Raw genomic sequence first — 17,754 nt, 5'->3', positions numbered from 1 at the left:
CAACGAGGTGATAGGTCATCCAAGTACCAACCACTAGTAGAAGTTGACCTTCTGAACTGCAACCCACACTACGCACACATTACTCATGGAGGCGGAAGAGCCGAAACCGTGTCCCTTCGCCGTCTAGCCCCGGCGGTTCAGAATACAACTGACAATGTTCTCAATCTGTCTGAATCCAACGAGGATACCGAACACCCAGATACGACTGAACTAACCGGAGGTCAGCCCGATAGCTCTCAAGCATCTGAATCTTCTTCTGTACCGTCCTCCGAACACCGAACGAGTTATCCTGGGATTCTAGAACAATAGCGACGCATTCATCCATATAGTTTGAGGAACAGAGAAGCTTGATTCAGTACATCGCTTCCTGTCTACGTCAGCTCATATGTGCCTATTCAAACACTTTCGGGGTGAATGTCCTGATTTTTGTGTGCTTATTCTCATACTTACCATATATACTCGTACTGAACTTTTGTATGTACATTTCAGCTCATGTACGCTTGTTCTTAGACAAGTAAAACGTTGCTTATCCTCGAAGACCTGGACTCTGTTCTAACTCGTTCTCGGACTCTTTCTAAACGTCTCAAAACCTCTTCAAATATTCAAACTGACTTCTTTCAATGTCTGTGCCTCCGGACATCACAAAAAACTGCATTAGTAACTATTACTCAAGAGACCCCTGAATATGATGTAAGTTGTCTTTCCTGAGTTCACTGTGACTCTCCAATGCAGCACTTCATCTGAGTGAGCCATCACCTGCATCGAAGATCAACAACGCTGTTCTAGCCGGTGCCATGCACTCCTTAACCGAAACATCGAGATAGTCCGCATACGGCCTAACAATGGCTCATAAATTCACTTCATTTCAATTTATCATCTATGAAGTACCAAGGGTGCTTTGGTCCCACGTCTTAGAGTTGCGGCCTACGGAAAATAGGAGATCGTGGAGGATATGATCAAACATAGGATGCAATGACATAATCAGTTAATTTACATTGTATCATTCTGGGGTTAATGGGGTACTTGGCGCTACTCATTGAAGGCGATGGCTTTGATGCAAGAGCGCCACTAATTGCGTGATCAAGCCGTGCCTACCAGTTTCATCCACCTTTAATCATTTGAGTCCCGGAGTCGTCATCCAGGGAGACGGTAGCCGTCAACCCGACTGAGTTCACTAGTTAATGTTTTCAGGTCTACTCCTCCACTGTGCACCTCTCACTCAGTACAGAGCTAGGTAAAAAGTGCTTCGCGAGACACGCTTTCACTATATTGGGTGCACTTACCCTACGATGACACACTGGACGGGGCCTACCCATTGGCGACTGTTTGCTGGCGGGTATATTTCAGCTGAGTATGAGTGATGCTTTTCTAAGTTGCCCACCATTATACCTACTAGGGCGTTTTACGTTGCTTTCTTTCTTTCCCCTAGTGTCTTCTAATGATATCAGTTGACTGGTTTACATACTACCCGAATCGGCCTGCGTGCACTTGGACCAATTTTTCCAACTGAACTTCGTCAGAATGTTATCCTCCACGCAATTGCCCGTATCAATCATTGCCGAGCGCTTTCCATTTCACTGGGCTATTGTGATCCTTTTCGTATTGTTAGTCATTGTATACATTGTTCCAAAGTGAGTGCACGATCATTCCGACCTTACCCATCTCACTCAACAGAATCCTTGAGTCAGTTCTCGCAAAATGCATTTCTAGATACCTGCCTTGTGATCTCTCCGTTCAACGTTTCGGCTTCTTGTTTGCCAAAGGTATCGCAATCGGATTTTTCAATGGGGAACTAATCGTAAGTGTGGTTTTGTTGACTCACGGCGTGGGTAGTTAATAGATACAGTACGTGTTACTACAAACCTCTGGAATCCGGCAGCCCCGTATGTCGCATCTATTAAAAATGTTTATATCTCAGCTCCGTTTTATCTGTGATTATTGACTGCGTTGCTTTCCACACAACTCATGAAGGTCTGTATGGGTTGTTAAAGGCAGTCCGCAGAAAGCGAGAGGCCTCTCGTGTCCGGCATCTCAGGACAGAAAATCAACGAATTTTCCTCTCGAAGATACCCTTCAAAACTATTCAAGTGAGTAGGGGAGTCAGTGCTTTCGTTTGATCATGGTATACTCACCATTGATACTGCCGAACTTTCAATCAGTTTCCTAGAAGTTGGTGCGCTGCACCTGTATTTTAGATCATAAACTAAAGTGAGGTGTGATGCAATTTATTCTTATTCCCGCTGTTCTAATAAACGTCATGTGAAAACGACCCTTGACCAAAATCGTCAATCCTCCTGGTATTGTTTTGCAAATGCGTTTTACTGAATTTTTTTACTGAACGTATTTTACTAAATGAAAGTCCGTAGTGGGGAACTTGAGATCTTCGGTAGGTTGTTTTTATCCAATGTTTACAGTGTTTTGGGTCACAGATGAACGAGCAGCATAATGTTTGGTGAGCATTTGTGCAGGTTTCTTTTGTTCCAACTGATAGCTAAGCCCATAACGGCCCAGACACCTATGTCCCATTTAATATTCTGCCTCAAATTTAGGTATACACACAAAATTGACCATTTTTCGGTTTTGTCCAACAAGCCCACTTATGTTCAGGGTTGCATTTTCTTTCTAGTGACCTATGTTTACTGTGCGTGACATGTACATCTTTACGATCTACCGAAGCCACCTCAGCCCCAACTGTCAGAGTTCTGTTCGTACGTTGGAAGGAATGCCTCACATTGGAGTCTTGGGCCTGATCAGTCAACTGTAAATATAGTCTTGGCGAAGGATTTCAGGTTTGCAGTTGCATTCTGATGTTGCAATACACCCATATTAATGGGTGTATTTGAGCGTGGTGACTTGTCTGACACTTTTCGCATCCGTATCTATGGCTAGCGTCGTCATTGTTATCATAACCTTTAACAGGAAAGCTAATATTCAGTAAGTTTACCCTAAGAACGTATCTTTTCACATTCTCCCTTCATCCCACTCTAGTTTTTCTCCATCACGGTAAGCAATGTACGGGTTGGTCTATGGCCTTCTACACAGCTGGCCGACAGAAGCTTACTGTGCCATTTCGGCGACCACGCCTCACATTCTGCAATTGGCCGAGCCCGTAATCACCGTCACCAAGACGTTCGTCGATCGTCAGTTAGACCTGAAAAGCGGGCGTCAGTTGATGGCGGCTCTGAACGGCTTAACGTGGATTATTTCAGTTGGGCCACAAACAGTTGTATCGCGGCGACGTTTGGGCTGAGCTATCTACTCGTCACGTTTCAATCGGAATCGGGTTTGTACGTTTCGAGGTCGTTTTACATATGCGGGTTTGTGGTAATTTTCAATGCCCATAATGATGGGCATCCCTAGAGTAATAACCTTTTGAAGGGTTCTGAACTTATCTCGGAGAGGCATTCGCCAAACTCTGTCGGGATCTTCCGAGGAAAGTGGAGGCCTGCTGATTGGGAATGGGGTTTGAAAGTGGTAATCATAAAGTAGGATATGGTTGATCCTGAAAATTGTCATTTCCCTCCTCTGGAGCGATCATTTCAATAAGCCGCTGACTGTAAAGGTTTCTCTTAATGCAGTCTGTTTTGTAAGGGTGTAACCAAAATGGCTTATTTTGAAAGATGGCTTCTCCAGGGGGAACACCATAGGCCTAACCGCCGTTGTTTGTCTGTGGCGGTTTTTTTAGGTCGTTTTGAACATCTGTCGTATTAAGTTTATCGGAACAAGTTCAACACAACTGGATATTGCCTCCTCTACGTCATGCGGTGCTAATAACTTCATAAAAAAACACTCCGAAGGTGGTATAAAGTGGTCTTTGTGAGGGGATGGATCCTCCACCTTTCTGCCACAATGGCTTGTTTCAGAAGTGTGCGTATTGTGATTTTCGGAGGTTAACTTTCTGGGTCGCCTCGTTTGAATTAGTTCCACGGTGATTGGCGCACCACGTCCTCCTTGTGGAATCTCCATAAATGGCCCACTATGGCCCAAAAATGGGAATCTTGTATCTCTGGTTGATTATGGTTCCTCACTAATTTTGACAACAAAAGACTCAACTCGGATGGTAAGACTCTGGCCGGGGAATTTGCATGTATTCAACTGAGGATGGTCATAATTCACTATAGTTGCTAGCTGGAATCCTACAGTTCAACATAGTTGGGTGCCACAATGATCCATCAACATAGCTCGCACTGGTCGACCCAATCTGTTCATAAAGTTAGATCGATCTCAGAAATACTACAGCTTGAACAACCAAGTCTGTTTCCGGGTCTTCCTCGTACCAACGCAACCACTTTTGTTGTTCTACATGAACCGTTGAGCCAGAAGACTCAGACCGAACAATTGAGCCGAAATAAAATTGATGATCCCAACAGGTGTGAGCTCGGCTACTGACGGTTGCTCACAGTGGTTTGAAAAGGATCACACCTCCGGTCGGCACTTTGAATACTGTCAGGCGATTCGACTACTTATGAGTAGTCACACGACTGTTCGTAGCTTTTCACAATCTTCGTAGAGGATCCGTTGAGCATCACGTCTTTGGGGCACCCATCCATGGTCTATGCCCGTGTTGTGTTTCCATCATCAGTGAAAACCGTCAGTCAGTGTATCCCATCATATCCACCTTATCAACTCCAGTGAAGGTGGAACACTTAGTGGTCTGCTTTTTCCATGACTGAACACAACCTAATTGTTCTCTTACAATTCCCCCACAACTGTCCGACACCACGAGCGAATTGTTCCCAGTACACTAAGTATCCATGTGGTTGTGTCAAGTACTCGGTGAATATTATCTCCACTAATTTTCTTCCCAAGACTACCATTTTACGATCAAATTAGATCGAATATCGACTTTGAACAGACGTTCTTGAACGAAAGCAAAACAGGGAGTATCTCGCACCATAAAACTGGGCTTTCTCGAACTTTCTAAAGTGACGCAGCTGTTCACCGCTTCGATCATGGATAGCTACGTGCATAAACAGTTAGCACTATTGTGAGTGACATTTTGACTGTGACCTGTCAGATACCCTTTCCATGTTCTCTATTTTTCCCACGCAACCAGTCTTCATATACGAGTTAAAAGTGGCCCACTCTGTGGAAAACTACTTTCGACCTCAGATACACCTGATACAGAAGAATCTTATGAGGAAGACGGGGATTCGTACAAGTCTGGCAAATCCGCTCATCAAATAGGTATGTTGCTCGGACACTTGGGAGCTCAAGCGCATTTAAATGTGGTTCTGCTACGTCGCACTCTAACGGAACCGGCCCCGTTTGGTCAATACGACGTGTCGCCCTCCGATTGGTTGGTCAACTCCGTATGTGTGAAGTTCTTCGGTTTTCGAGCCGGGTTGATGGAAGGTTTGTTCAGTGGTTTGATCTCAGATATTATCAGAGTACATTTTCCTCTTGGTCCGATGTCTGATGGATAGTACCGCAGCCTGCAAAAGTTGAGCTAGAAACCACTTACTTCTGTTCAGTCTGCTACATATCGTCTACTAGGGGTTTCGGTCATTTTCTGACCTTGTTGAAAGGTTTCTGCTGTATCGAGGAGTGGAATAGCTACGGATTATATATGATATCCATCATACAAGTGCGCCGTTTGTGTATGCTTGTCGTCTGTGGCAAATACCGGTGCAATTGAGTTTACTGCTCAATGTCAATGGCATTCGTAGTTTCAGTTTTCACCTCGATTATCCAAGTGAATGTGGACTCTATGGAACGGTTGTGTGGTAGGTTAGCACCAGATGCCTCCTGTTCACCCTTTGAGAGCTTTTTGGTTGTACGGCAGTGACTTGTCTTGTGGTCACATGATGATTCATCCACAAGAACCGCGCTCTCCACGAATCACTTCAGAGATTCCAGGCCGCAAGCTTACCTGTAAGGACTTGGATTCTGTGTCACCCAGCTGATACTGGCTGATCATTTAAACAGGACAATCGCCACTGTCAATCAATAACGCAGTTCATGTCACGTGATCCAGCGCCGATCGTTTCCCTGAGTGACGACTTTTCAGATGAGGGTCACGTGGGGATTTTGGGATTGCCAATGATGATCAGGATTCTAACAGATTTTGGGTAATTATTTCGCTGGGAGCATTTGGGGTATAGAAAATTCGGGTAGCCAAGCTTTGGAAAATTTAGGTACCAAAAATCTATACAAGTAATACCGCTTCTATATTTCAAATGGATCTTTTTCTTCAGTCAAACCCAGATGTCCCCTTCCATTGTTAAGTGTCTTGAGATAAGTGTAAGACTGGAATGCAGCTTAACTGTCTAGACTTGACTGGGGTTATTACAGTCGTCAACAGCAGTTGAATATGTGAGTTCAGATGTTTGGAGTGCCCCCTTCGAACTATACTGCGGTGAGTATTCTGGATTTGCTCCAGCAATTTATTGCCCGAAGCCCGGATGATTGTACACTCCACTACGTTGCTCCCCTTGGTTCAGATTCGTTAAAAATGTAAACTGTTTTAACTAACCCAAATAATTCTACCGCATGGTTTATCGTGCGCTTCACACCTGCAAAGTGTAAAGTGCGTCTACAAGACTGGTTGGGATCAAACTTTAACCTCATGCTTGTAGACAAGCCAGTCGATATGATAGATAAATTCGGTTACCTGGGCAGTTGTATAAGTTCCGGTGGACTGGCTGGAGACGAGATTTCTTCTCTAATCGGAAAGGCCGGGACAGCTTTTGTCAACTTCTGACACCTACAGCGCCGACATGACGCCAGTTGTCTGTGAAGGGCAAAGTTTGCACTGTGGTCCATACTGCTTCATGGATCAGAAACGTGGCCTCTACGTGCAGTGGGCATACGAAAGTTGTCGGTGTCTCCGAAGCATTGGTCGGATCGGGTGGGAACATCAGATTAGCAATGTGGAGGTACGCCAGCTTTGCCTCGCAAAGCTGTTTTCGTTCAGCCCTATACTGAGTTGGACTGACTGAGAAGTGGACACCGACCAGTAAACTTAGTCGGGTCGACAACTACCACCTCCCTGGATGAGGACCCCGGGACTCAACTCACCAATGGGTAATGACACTGTCAGAAATGGTCCAATCACGCGGTGGCGCTCGTGCATAGCTACCCAGTTCCCGAACTAACTGAACATGCGATCGCCTCCAAAGCTTGGTTGTATGTCCCACACTCTCCCACTCTCCGAAACTGATCGAAAATCTATCAGCTGGAGCTGTTGTGTTCATGATACATAGTTTATAGCTGATTGATTGATTTGCCTAGCCAATCTACGGTGTATTAGTGACCGTAATAGATTGACACCCATTTATTGTTGCATGGGTCATCTGTGTTAAACTCCGAGAGCTTATTTAGTTCTCACTGTCTTCTTACCCTGGACACATTTAGAACATCGAATCTTGTTGGGAAAGTTTGGTGGTGACACACCGACCTTGTAGATTTCGAAGATCCAGCTTTTCCCTTGCGGCGCTACATTCACAGTGTAACTGAGATATGCAAGGCTTGTTTGCTGATCCTGGCCATCTAGTGACTCCAGTAACATTTAGCCTAACCACTTATGAAAACCCTAATCATTAAACATGAGGCTGGTACACTCCCATTTTTCCACTTCTAGAACTTCTGGAGATCCTCAAACAATCGCTCTGGATCAATAGCTACGTTTCCTCTTTGCCCTCATCGCCTCTTGGTCTTGCCTCGGTTCGGCGAACATCCATCACCATCACTCACAGCCCAGTTCAGCGAACACCAAGCATTCCGTGGACCGAAATCGGCCACTCAACAACCGAACCGTCTATCTCTACTGATGCTCATCCATTCCCTGCACACATGTGTGTTGCTTTCCTCTCTGCCTCAGACTACAACCAACCGTTTGCGAGTGAAGTCCCTTCGACGAAGCGAACGGACGGAGTTGGTTTCCACTTTGAGCTTATTCGTTTCATGTTTCGGCAGTAAGTGTTAGATCGATTCATGAGTGTCTGGTCTGGTTATTTTCATACAGTTATTCCCCAAGAAAAGCCACCACACGAAGGATTTTTCTTATCTTTTGGGGAATGTCGCACACTGATTGGTGGATAACGTTGATGTGGATCCTACAGGCTGGGCGTACACTCCATTTGGAAAGATCTGTTTTAATGAAATTACTTAGGGTTTATTCCCACCACATTTCTATTTCTCTATTCTAGACCCAGCTACGATTTACTACTCGGAACTGAGTAGGAATATCTCACTTCAATATCATCAGCATTCAGTCAGCAGCCTATGTAATTAGAACTCATTCGCTAGCTTAACTCGCTGTTCATGGATGGTTCTCTTATCGCCTGAATCCTCGCCATGTTTTTCTCCGCTGATGATTGTGTAGCGTTGTGCGATTTACCGTCTAGATTTTTCACTATGTGGCTGGCGGGCAACGTGTCGGTTCCTTCGACGGGTGGTCACTAACATGGCTAAGATATGGCAAGGTATGGCTGTTAATCGCTGTCAGTGGCGTCCTTATTGTCAGTTTCTATCCAGATTGCCTGAATGAGTGTCTGGAGGTGTGGGCACCTGGAGACGCTTGTGGCAAGCGTTCTATTAGTCCCTTTCCCGTCCACTTTTATTCTTCTTCACAATAAGACTTGCAAATAAATCGGGTGTACGCCATCGCAGCATCAATATTGGACACTCATGTCATGCCAATATGACAGGTAAACACCAACCAACAAGGCACAGAAAAATTAGCCCATTATTTACCATGTTGAACCTTCCCCAGCGCGAACCGAGCATCTTGCAAGCCCTGTTCGCGGAAATCAGCGTTCTTTTTGTGCGTTAGATCAAATACCACCATGGTCTGTGCACTTACGAGCAGTCTAACCTTTCATTAAGTGCTCTCGCTGAATAATGCGCACCATGAGGACTGTCCAAAACTGTACTGATCTTGGAAGCATGCTCTCCTGGGGTTGCACGAGCTTTTATCCATGTAGCTACGCGTTCCACATGTTCCACATTGCTTTAATTGATATAAGTGGGTGAATCAAAGGCATACGGTCTCTATAATTGATGTGAACAGAGACGCAATCATCACTGTCGTTTGGAAACGAGTGAACATGGCGTTTTTTCTGCATTAGTGGCTTAGCTTCCCTCTGTTAGGGGGAGTACTTGAGTTGGATAATATGTATAGCAGAATGGCATCCGGTGAATCGGCAGGTAAGGACTGCCGAACCACTTATTTGCTTGGTTCATTCTCATTTCTGATGGTGATTCGTTCTTGATTTGTAGTTTTATGGATTGACCAATCTTCATTCTTCAATGAAACTAGCACCGTATTCGCCACCACTCCACACACACACACACACATTCATTAATGCATATAATGAGGAGAAGTTACTGAGCAGCCTTCAGGCTTACATCTGTAGGACGTGGAGCGAGGATGTCCGTGCCGTGGGACTGCTGTTGCGTCTCCTTTATTGCCCTGTGGACAGTCCAGTTACTTTACTGTTGGTGTTGACCGAGAATTGAAATGGGTGATTGTTCTCTCTTCTTGAATGCACGCTGTTTTCAACGCTACTGTTGTGGGGACGGGGTTATGTTCCATGTCCAACGAAGGATTCACAGGCCTCTCGTCCCCGTGTATCGTAGTCTCAAATCAATAAATCCCACTCTAGGAATGAGAACATCATTACACCATCTTGTTAACTCTCGAATTGTGGGATACTAAATAAGTTACTTTCTTCAGATTGAAGTACATTTTAAGCGAGTAGTTGCCAGCCGAAGGGAACTCTCTAATGTTTTAATCACGTCCCACCCGCCTTCCCTAAATACCAACTTTTCGGGATGCCTGAAAGGTCACAGAAACCCTTTTTCATCGTCACATGGCCTCTCTGTTAAGTTTAGAACACATGGTACTATAACTAACGGTCACAGTACACTGTTAAATGACCAACTGTGTGAAAAACCTGCGGCTTATTAGCTGGTCGTGTGGTGACATTCGATCTGGCCACCCGATGTCAGTTTTCCCCAATCCGACCCGACCTGGATAGTGTCAAGACCGTTCCAGTTAATCTCTGTGTTGGTTCACCTTTTTGTGTTCTGTTAGTGACCCATCCTGCTGTGTGGTTTTGTGTACTCTGCCTTCTCTAGCTTGAGGGGAGTCTCATTCAATCCTCGTTTCCAGGTTTGCATTTATTGAACAAAAAGTGAACCCATCAGATTATAAACAACAGAGGGAATCATACCTTCATCAGAATTCTGGAAGTACAGCAAAGTTTATGACCATCACGAACGGTAAATTGGCTTGAGTAATCACCATTGTCCAGTATACACATGTTTCAGCCGATATTGCGGTCCTGGCGGCCACACTGTTTTTATCACATCCCAACTAAATTTACCCATACATATTCTGTTTTCTTCGGCAGCTTGGGTTTTCAATGGCTTTTCACCCCAAAATTGTCGAACTGGTCATCTGTGCATAGCTGCTATGTGCCTAGGTCATTTTTCGAGTCGGGTTTCTCTTAGTCCACTGTGTATGAACATGAAATTAACGGGGCTAAAAATTTCGGTGATATGGTGCTATCCTCAAACTAGCCTGAGCATGCAAATGCCACAGATTCCTCTTTAACTGATAGTTTTCAATATATGTAAAAATTACTGTTTTTGATAAAGTTTATTCTAAGCGTACATTATGTTTGTGAAACGGTGTAGGGCACCAATAACCCCCTTCGCTTCTGTTATATCTGCTGATTCGCTGACCTGTGGTATCTGTTGCTAACCCGCTCCAGTGCCTAGTGCCGGAGAAAAAAGACTCACAGAAGGGAACACAACCGGTATATTCCGAACAAACGAGTGCGAGAGCGTGAGTGCGTGCGAGTGCGAGAGCAAAGGTTACAACGACCCCACGCTATTTAAAGGGGACTTTCTGACATTGATCCAGGCTGTTTGATGGGCGTTAATGAACACCCATCAACATCGATCGTGCCTCTATGAAATGCCTGAACGCAGATCACTTCCAGTCGTGTTTCTGTGGCGTGCAAGAACACTCATCAGGTTTTGCTGAATTGATTGAATGATTGACTGGCCTGGATGCTTGCCAGCTTTCCTGTTGAGCTTTTGGTGGAGCAGTAGGTCCCGGGCGTTCTGAGGTTCCTTTCAGGAATCTGACCCTCCTGATAGTTTCTCTTGACTGTTACTGAGTAATTTTTGTTCATTTCGAATACTTTCATGAGGTGGGCAGAACGTGCTAGGCTGATCGACGTCTTGCGGCATACTGGAGGGACTGCATCATTCTAAATGGTTTGACAACAACTGTCCTGAGCGACTTTAACTAATGAGTTGACTCAATAGTGATGATCACCGATTAGTGACACGAAACCCCTCCAGGCGATTTCCGGAAATGTGTCCTACCGAGATTATATCCTTGGTGTTCAATCGAATATATTGCTAGGCATCCAAAACGAGATGTTTATCGAAGCCCTCCTTTCCTAACCATGTACTGGGAACAACCGGATATTGATACAGGAAGCCGGTGTAGTATCAAGCATGTAGGTTCATCAACCGACCAAGTGCGTTGTGGTTCATGCTAACAAGGTCGTCTTCACTATCTTGAAAAGTTTAGAGAAATTTAAAAGATGGCAGTACGTATCAGGCATGAAATAGATGGTGTCCGCTTTATTCTCTGGTGAGTCAAGTTGTTGGCGGATTTGTTATTTACTTCAACAAAACCTGATTTATCGGACGGATTCAATGGGTATTCTGTTTTACGTCTAATTTTACGTTCCTCTAGGAGTATGCAGCTGAAAATTCGCTGTTTCACTGCCGCTTTAGAGAGCGGATCTTCTGACTGGTCCGAGAAGTCTGCACCAGACTCTCTACTTCTACCCTTTGCCTCCATTGCCAAAGTACGAGGATTTCACTTTTTCCGCCGCCCCAAACGTCTCCGTTTAGCGGAGTCGCTCCGATTTCTGGCGCATAGTGACCGACCGGCTTCACCGCTCCGCTTGCCATCACCCGCATTTACCGGGGTTTGCGATCAATCGCCTTGTGGTGGCAATAGCATTGGTGATATAACTTCAGCTACTCTCACTGGGTTCTTTCAGTTGGTTGACTTTCATCTCACCAGTGGCTGGCAAAACGAGCGGAACTGTTGTGTTGTGGACTTCCGGCTAGGCTCATTAGACCTGACACATCAGGTAAGTCTGCTACCTTTCCTGGAGTTAGTCTGTGTTTCGTTCATGTCGTTGCAACAACGGAAGAGTTCTGACGTGTTGTGAAAAGATGAGACGGTCCTCATACCAGCGATGATGCATTTTCTTTCCGCTACCTCTAAGTGAACGCGACTGGGACAGTATAACATCGTTTTCTTCTTTAAAGAGGACGGTAGAAAAGAAATGCGGGCATATCGGTAGTTTCTAGACTGTTCACTATTGATCGGGACCACCTTACTTACCAAATGGACTGTGCTCTACAGTTGCAGTTGTCTCTTGTGTTGCCCGGAAATCCAACCATGCGGTTGGAGTTGGTCGGTGGTATCTCCACGTGTTTGCTATATAGCCGCTGTTCATAAGGTAACTTTGCGTTATGAACTTGTTGTCTATCACTTTTTCGGATACTTACCATACCAACTGACATGTTCTATTCCCCCTCCCTAGCGCACCTTGTTCACTTCATTTATGAACTTGTCCGTTGGCCAAGTGCACGCAGCCTATGTTCACAGCCCATCAGAAGCTGAGTTTCTTGTCCAGCTCATTCATATCGTGTGGCTCACCTGCGTATGGTTGGATGAACAATGCCAGACCGAGTCTCGGTATTACCAGACCAGCTGGGCTCACGTCGGTCGACATGCTGGAATGCTTAAACACAGTCTTCCTATGGCGCTGGGGCTTGAGCTAGCTACGCCTGTGACACGCTTTGCTTCTGGGGATCCCGTATCCGGTGGCGGATTGGATCGGTCTTGTCTGTCTGTAAGTTTCGACCCAGCTATCTTGTTTGCTTTTTCCCTCGGTCTACAGTTTCCGAAATAACTCCTTCCTTCCTCCCTACTCCTATTTGTTCCTAACGATTTCTGAGTTAAGGACGTTCCAGTTCGGTAAAGGTCACCAATCCTAGCTCTCCGTATACTACGATGATCTGAGGAGCTATTCGACTATTACTACCGGTTTAACGGTGATACTACTGATGGGGAGGCACGAGAGTAGTATGTTTTCTCGTAAGTCCGCTTTGCGTCTCCTGAAAAGTGAGATCTATTGCGGAATTTGTGGAGTCACTTTTTGTAGCATTCGCTTGGATTTGAGCAACGGTCAATGAATATCCAGGAAAGTTCAGGAAGACGCGTTCAAAGAGAAGATGGGTATTCAGTTTTAGTAAACAAGGTGCATATTGAGAGTTTTCTTCCCTGTCCAATAGTCTGTAAATGTACAGTTGGCATTTGCTAATAAATAACTCCGCGGCGAAAGCCTTTTTCCGTTCAAAGATGGGTATTCAGTTTTAGTAAACAAGGTGCATATGAGAGTTTTGCTTCCCTGTCCAATAGTCTGTAAATGTACAGTTGGCATGGCATAATAAATAACTCCGCGGCGAAAGCCTTTTTCCTTTCACTAGCACACTAGCTGGGCATCCGATCAGGATCAACGTCAGGATGAGCTGGATGTATCCAACCTGCTCTACTGAACTGGCTGTCAGCTAAGCTTATGTAGCATGCTAGGCAGCCGAAGTTGAACCTCTGTTTACGATCGCGTGTGTGATGCAATTTACTGAACGTGAAACTCCACTTCTTCGGTGTGGACAACACAAATCAGTCGCATCGGTCAAAGTCATTAAACGAGAAAGTACTGGCTGCCATGTTTTTCACTCCAACACAAATACTCTGTACGTGAAACTTGTCATCAGTTGACTATGATCGGATCTGTATGGGCACATCTAGGAAGCACCGTAACTTGGTTGTTTGATGCGTCAACCTTGGACACCACAGTGGGATGTGTGGGATGTCTCGGGAGACACAGAACGGCCTCCCAAATGGTAGCTCGCCATTTTTCGGTCGTCATCACACGTCCACACACTTCCTGTTGCTCGGTATAGCTGTTTGCTTGCCACAGCAACGGAATTTCGGTACGCTGTTGAAACAGCGTACCTGAAAAATCTTCAAGCAAATGTCTTCTAGACGGGCATTGTATTTTGGGTAGTGGAGCTGTCGGTTTTCCCAGAGGTGCTAGCTTCACATCATTTGTTCGATTCAGAAGAGAGCTGATTGGATAAACAGTGGCTAGCAGCTAATCTGATATAGTGACGGGGAAAATGGGCAGGGTATACGTGCAGGTGCAGATGGCCATCGAATGAATTCTAATGACTGTATCATAGACCATCCTCAACTGTCGGTCAGGCTAAGCGTCTGCTCATATCGAACCGCATTTGCTATTTCTGCATGGCACTGCGTCCAAAGCTTTGGCGGTTAGTGTCTTTGCTCGCCAATGCACTTCTGTTCTAGTGTATACAGTCTTAAGCCGACAACTTCGTTTACTGACATGCCTACAGGGTGACAATTATGTGGAAAAACAAGGCCAAAATATCGCCGAAACTAGCCAAGCATCTACTAAACTACCTGCTGTGGTGGACAGCAGCGAGTTTAACGCATCTTCGTCGATTGACACAACCAACAAGTCATCTGATTGTCGGAATCAATCATTCACCCTCTAACGCATTCCGAACCATTGCCTCTGAGTAAAGCCCCTGTTTTGTGTGCACAAAAACAATCAACTCACTTGCTGCTTGCTATGACACTGACCTAGTCCTGCCTCCTGTCACATGATCACTCGTTCTGTTCGACGTTGTTGCCCATCCGTAGTCGCCTTTCGGATTGACGTCTCTTTGATGAAATACCTAACGATGAAGTTGGCATCTCAGTAAGGACAATCTAATAAGTTGTTTCTGCTCTCAAGTCCGTTTGAAGTTGTTACACGCTGAATGTTACTCTGTTCGGCCACGGTTAACTTCACGTAATCCAGGTGGTTCACTAATGTGGATGGCAAGACAGGATATTATTCGAGTTTATTTGCAATATCTTTTCCACACTGTATGCATGGATGTATCACTAGCACACTAGCTGGGCATCCGATCAGGATCAACGTCAGGATGAGCTGGATGTATCCAACCTGCTCTACTGAACTGGCTGTCAGCTAAGCTTATGTAGCATGCTAGGCAGCCGAAGTTGAACCTCTGTTTACGATCGCGTGTGTGATGCAATTTACTGAACGTGAAACTCCACTTCTTCGGTGTGGACAACACAAATCAGTCGCATCGGTCAAAGTCATTAAACGAGAAAGTACTGGCTGCCATGTTTTTCACTCCAACACAAATACTCTGTACGTGAAACTTGTCATCAGTTGACTATGATCGGATCTGTATGGGCACATCTAGGAAGCACCGTAACTTGGTTGTTTGATGCGTCAACCTTGGACACCACAGTGGGATGTGTGGGATGTCTCGGGAGACACAGAACGGCCTCCCAAATGGTAGCTCGCCATTTTTCGGTCGTCATCACACGTCCACACACTTCCTGTTGCTCGGTATAGCTGTTTGCTTGCCACAGCAACGGAATTTCGGTACGCTGTTGAAACAGCGTACCTGAAAAATCTTCAAGCAAATGTCTTCTAGACGGGCATTGTATTTTGGGTAGTGGAGCTGTCGGTTTTCCCAGAGGTGCTAGCTTCACATCATTTGTTCGATTCAGAAGAGAGCTGATTGGATAAACAGTGGCTAGCAGCTAATCTGATATAGTGACGGGGAAAATGGGCAGGGTATACGTGCAGGTGCAGATGGCCATCGAATGAATTCTAATGACTGTATCATAGACCATCCTCAACTGTCGGTCAGGCTAAGCGTCTGCTCATATCGAACCGCATTTGCTATTTCTGCATGGCACTGCGTCCAAAGCTTTGGCGGTTAGTGTCTTTGCTCGCCAATGCACTTCTGTTCTAGTGTATACAGTCTTAAGCCGACAACTTCGTTTACTGACATGCCTACAGGGTGACAATTATGTGGAAAAACAAGGCCAAAATATCGCCGAAACTAGCCAAGCATCTACTAAACTACCTGCTGTGGTGGACAGCAGCGAGTTTAACGCATCTTCGTCGATTGACACAACCAACAAGTCATCTGATTGTCGGAATCAATCATTCACCCTCTAACGCATTCCGAACCATTGCCTCTGAGTAAAGCCCCTGTTTTGTGTGCACAAAAACAATCAACTCACTTGCTGCTTGCTATGACACTGACCTAGTCCTGCCTCCTGTCACATGATCACTCGTTCTGTTCGACGTTGTTGCCCATCCGTAGTCGCCTTTCGGATTGACGTCTCTTTGATGAAATACCTAACGATGAAGTTGGCATCTCAGTAAGGACAATCTAATAAGTTGTTTCTGCTCTCAAGTCCGTTTGAAGTTGTTACACGCTGAATGTTACTCTGTTCGGCCACGGTTAACTTCACGTAATCCAGGTGGTTCACTAATGTGGATGGCAAGACAGGATATTATTCGAGTTTATTTGCAATATCTTTTCCACACTGTATGCATGGATGTATCACAAAGGGAGAAAATGAAGGTAAATTCCGCATTATAGGTACGATCCGCCTTTCGGAATGAGGCGCAAGAGGCCCTCTCTGTAGGCGGCTGATGTTGCTGAAAGACGCGCCTATGACCGGATGCTCATGGCGTTCCTTTCCGAGCTCGTTGTTTTCATTGTTAAGCCTCATTTTAATGGATTGACGTTGTGCGGCATTGAAGTAACAATGTTCTGCATCGGTGTTACTGTCAGTGTTGGTACACAAGAATTTCTGCCTGACCATTTGTTTTCGTAATTATTCCAATTTCCTCGGACGATACATAAGGAGAGCTCACTGCCAACTTTCCCCGATGTGTAGCTCAGAGCTGTGTTCACAAGACTCACCGAGATTTGTAGGTTGAGGTTAATGTTCATCGGAGGCAGCAACCTTGATTGAACCAGTCACATTGTTCGCACGTACGTTTCTGGTTCATGCGCACTCCATAACTGTTCGGAAAACTCTCAGCCGGGCAGGCTTGACCGCGTGGCACACTGCCAATCTCTCGCCTTCGGTTGGATTGGGGCCTCCGAGCCTGATATGTACTAGTTTATAGCAAAAACAGAGTCCTTTCCTGTATTATTAATTTAATTTATCACCCCTTTTCCTACTGTAAACTGCTCAGACTGAACCAGGTGTCTGGAAGAAGTTGACTCGCTTTCTGGGACTGAGTAAACGCAGGCTAGCCATCCAGGTCCGCCTACATGGTGGAACCGATCTGGCAGCTGGGATGGAGTCCTCGAAACCCATCCAACGTGAGGGCCGCTGTTCACCGTTTCGCATGGCCGCGTCGACTAATTTCGAGGAAAATTTCACTCCTGATGAGAAAATACCACCGGTAAGTGATCTTTCTTTGTTCGGTCCACATGTCCTGGTTGTATTGTATTTTTCGTTACTGTACTGCCTACTTTAGTTGTTTTTTTTCTGCGGCAGTATAGGTCTACTGTTATCTGGGTTTTGTGTTGCAACTCTGTTTGCAACAGCACCAGATTGGACGTTACTGGTGAACTGGAATCAATTGCTCGATGAACCGTTTGAAGAACGTCATCAAACCGGCCATGTACCCTTGTCAGGCTTGCTTATCGTCAAATTTCAACGAACATAATTGAGAAACGACTGCCTCATGTCCCTCTGTGCACGATTTAAGTTGACGGAAAACAGCTGCTCTGGTCACAGCGGTCGATACTTCTCAGGACGTTGTAAACCTTTGTTGTGAATCGATGCAA

At 45.4% G+C, this 17,754-nt stretch overlaps 2 protein-coding genes across 2 annotated transcripts; both read left to right on the top strand.

Annotated features, from left to right (window-relative positions):
* Positions 1-1,919: 1,919 nt before the first annotated feature.
* Positions 1,920-7,914, top strand: T265_13649 (hypothetical protein; the record flags this gene model as incomplete). The annotated part of the gene is made up of 4 exons (XM_009169870.1): positions 1,920-2,087; positions 2,989-3,287; positions 5,057-5,355; positions 7,583-7,914. Coding segments are annotated over 4 exons (1,098 nt in total), but the record flags the coding sequence as incomplete, so codon positions are not given.
* A 4,099-nt stretch (positions 7,915-12,013) lies between these two features.
* T265_13648 (hypothetical protein) lies at positions 12,014-17,366 on the top strand (the record flags this gene model as incomplete). The annotated part of the gene is made up of 3 exons (XM_009169869.1): positions 12,014-12,128; positions 12,588-12,899; positions 17,154-17,366. Coding segments are annotated over 3 exons (639 nt in total), but the record flags the coding sequence as incomplete, so codon positions are not given.
* Positions 17,367-17,754: the final 388 nt, after the last annotated feature.

Source organism: Opisthorchis viverrini, assembly GCF_000715545.1.
Source record: "Opisthorchis viverrini unplaced genomic scaffold opera_v5_89, whole genome shotgun sequence".
NCBI classification, from domain to species: Eukaryota; Metazoa; Platyhelminthes; class Trematoda; order Opisthorchiida; family Opisthorchiidae; genus Opisthorchis; species Opisthorchis viverrini.
This window is presented reverse-complemented; position numbering and strand designations above follow the sequence as displayed.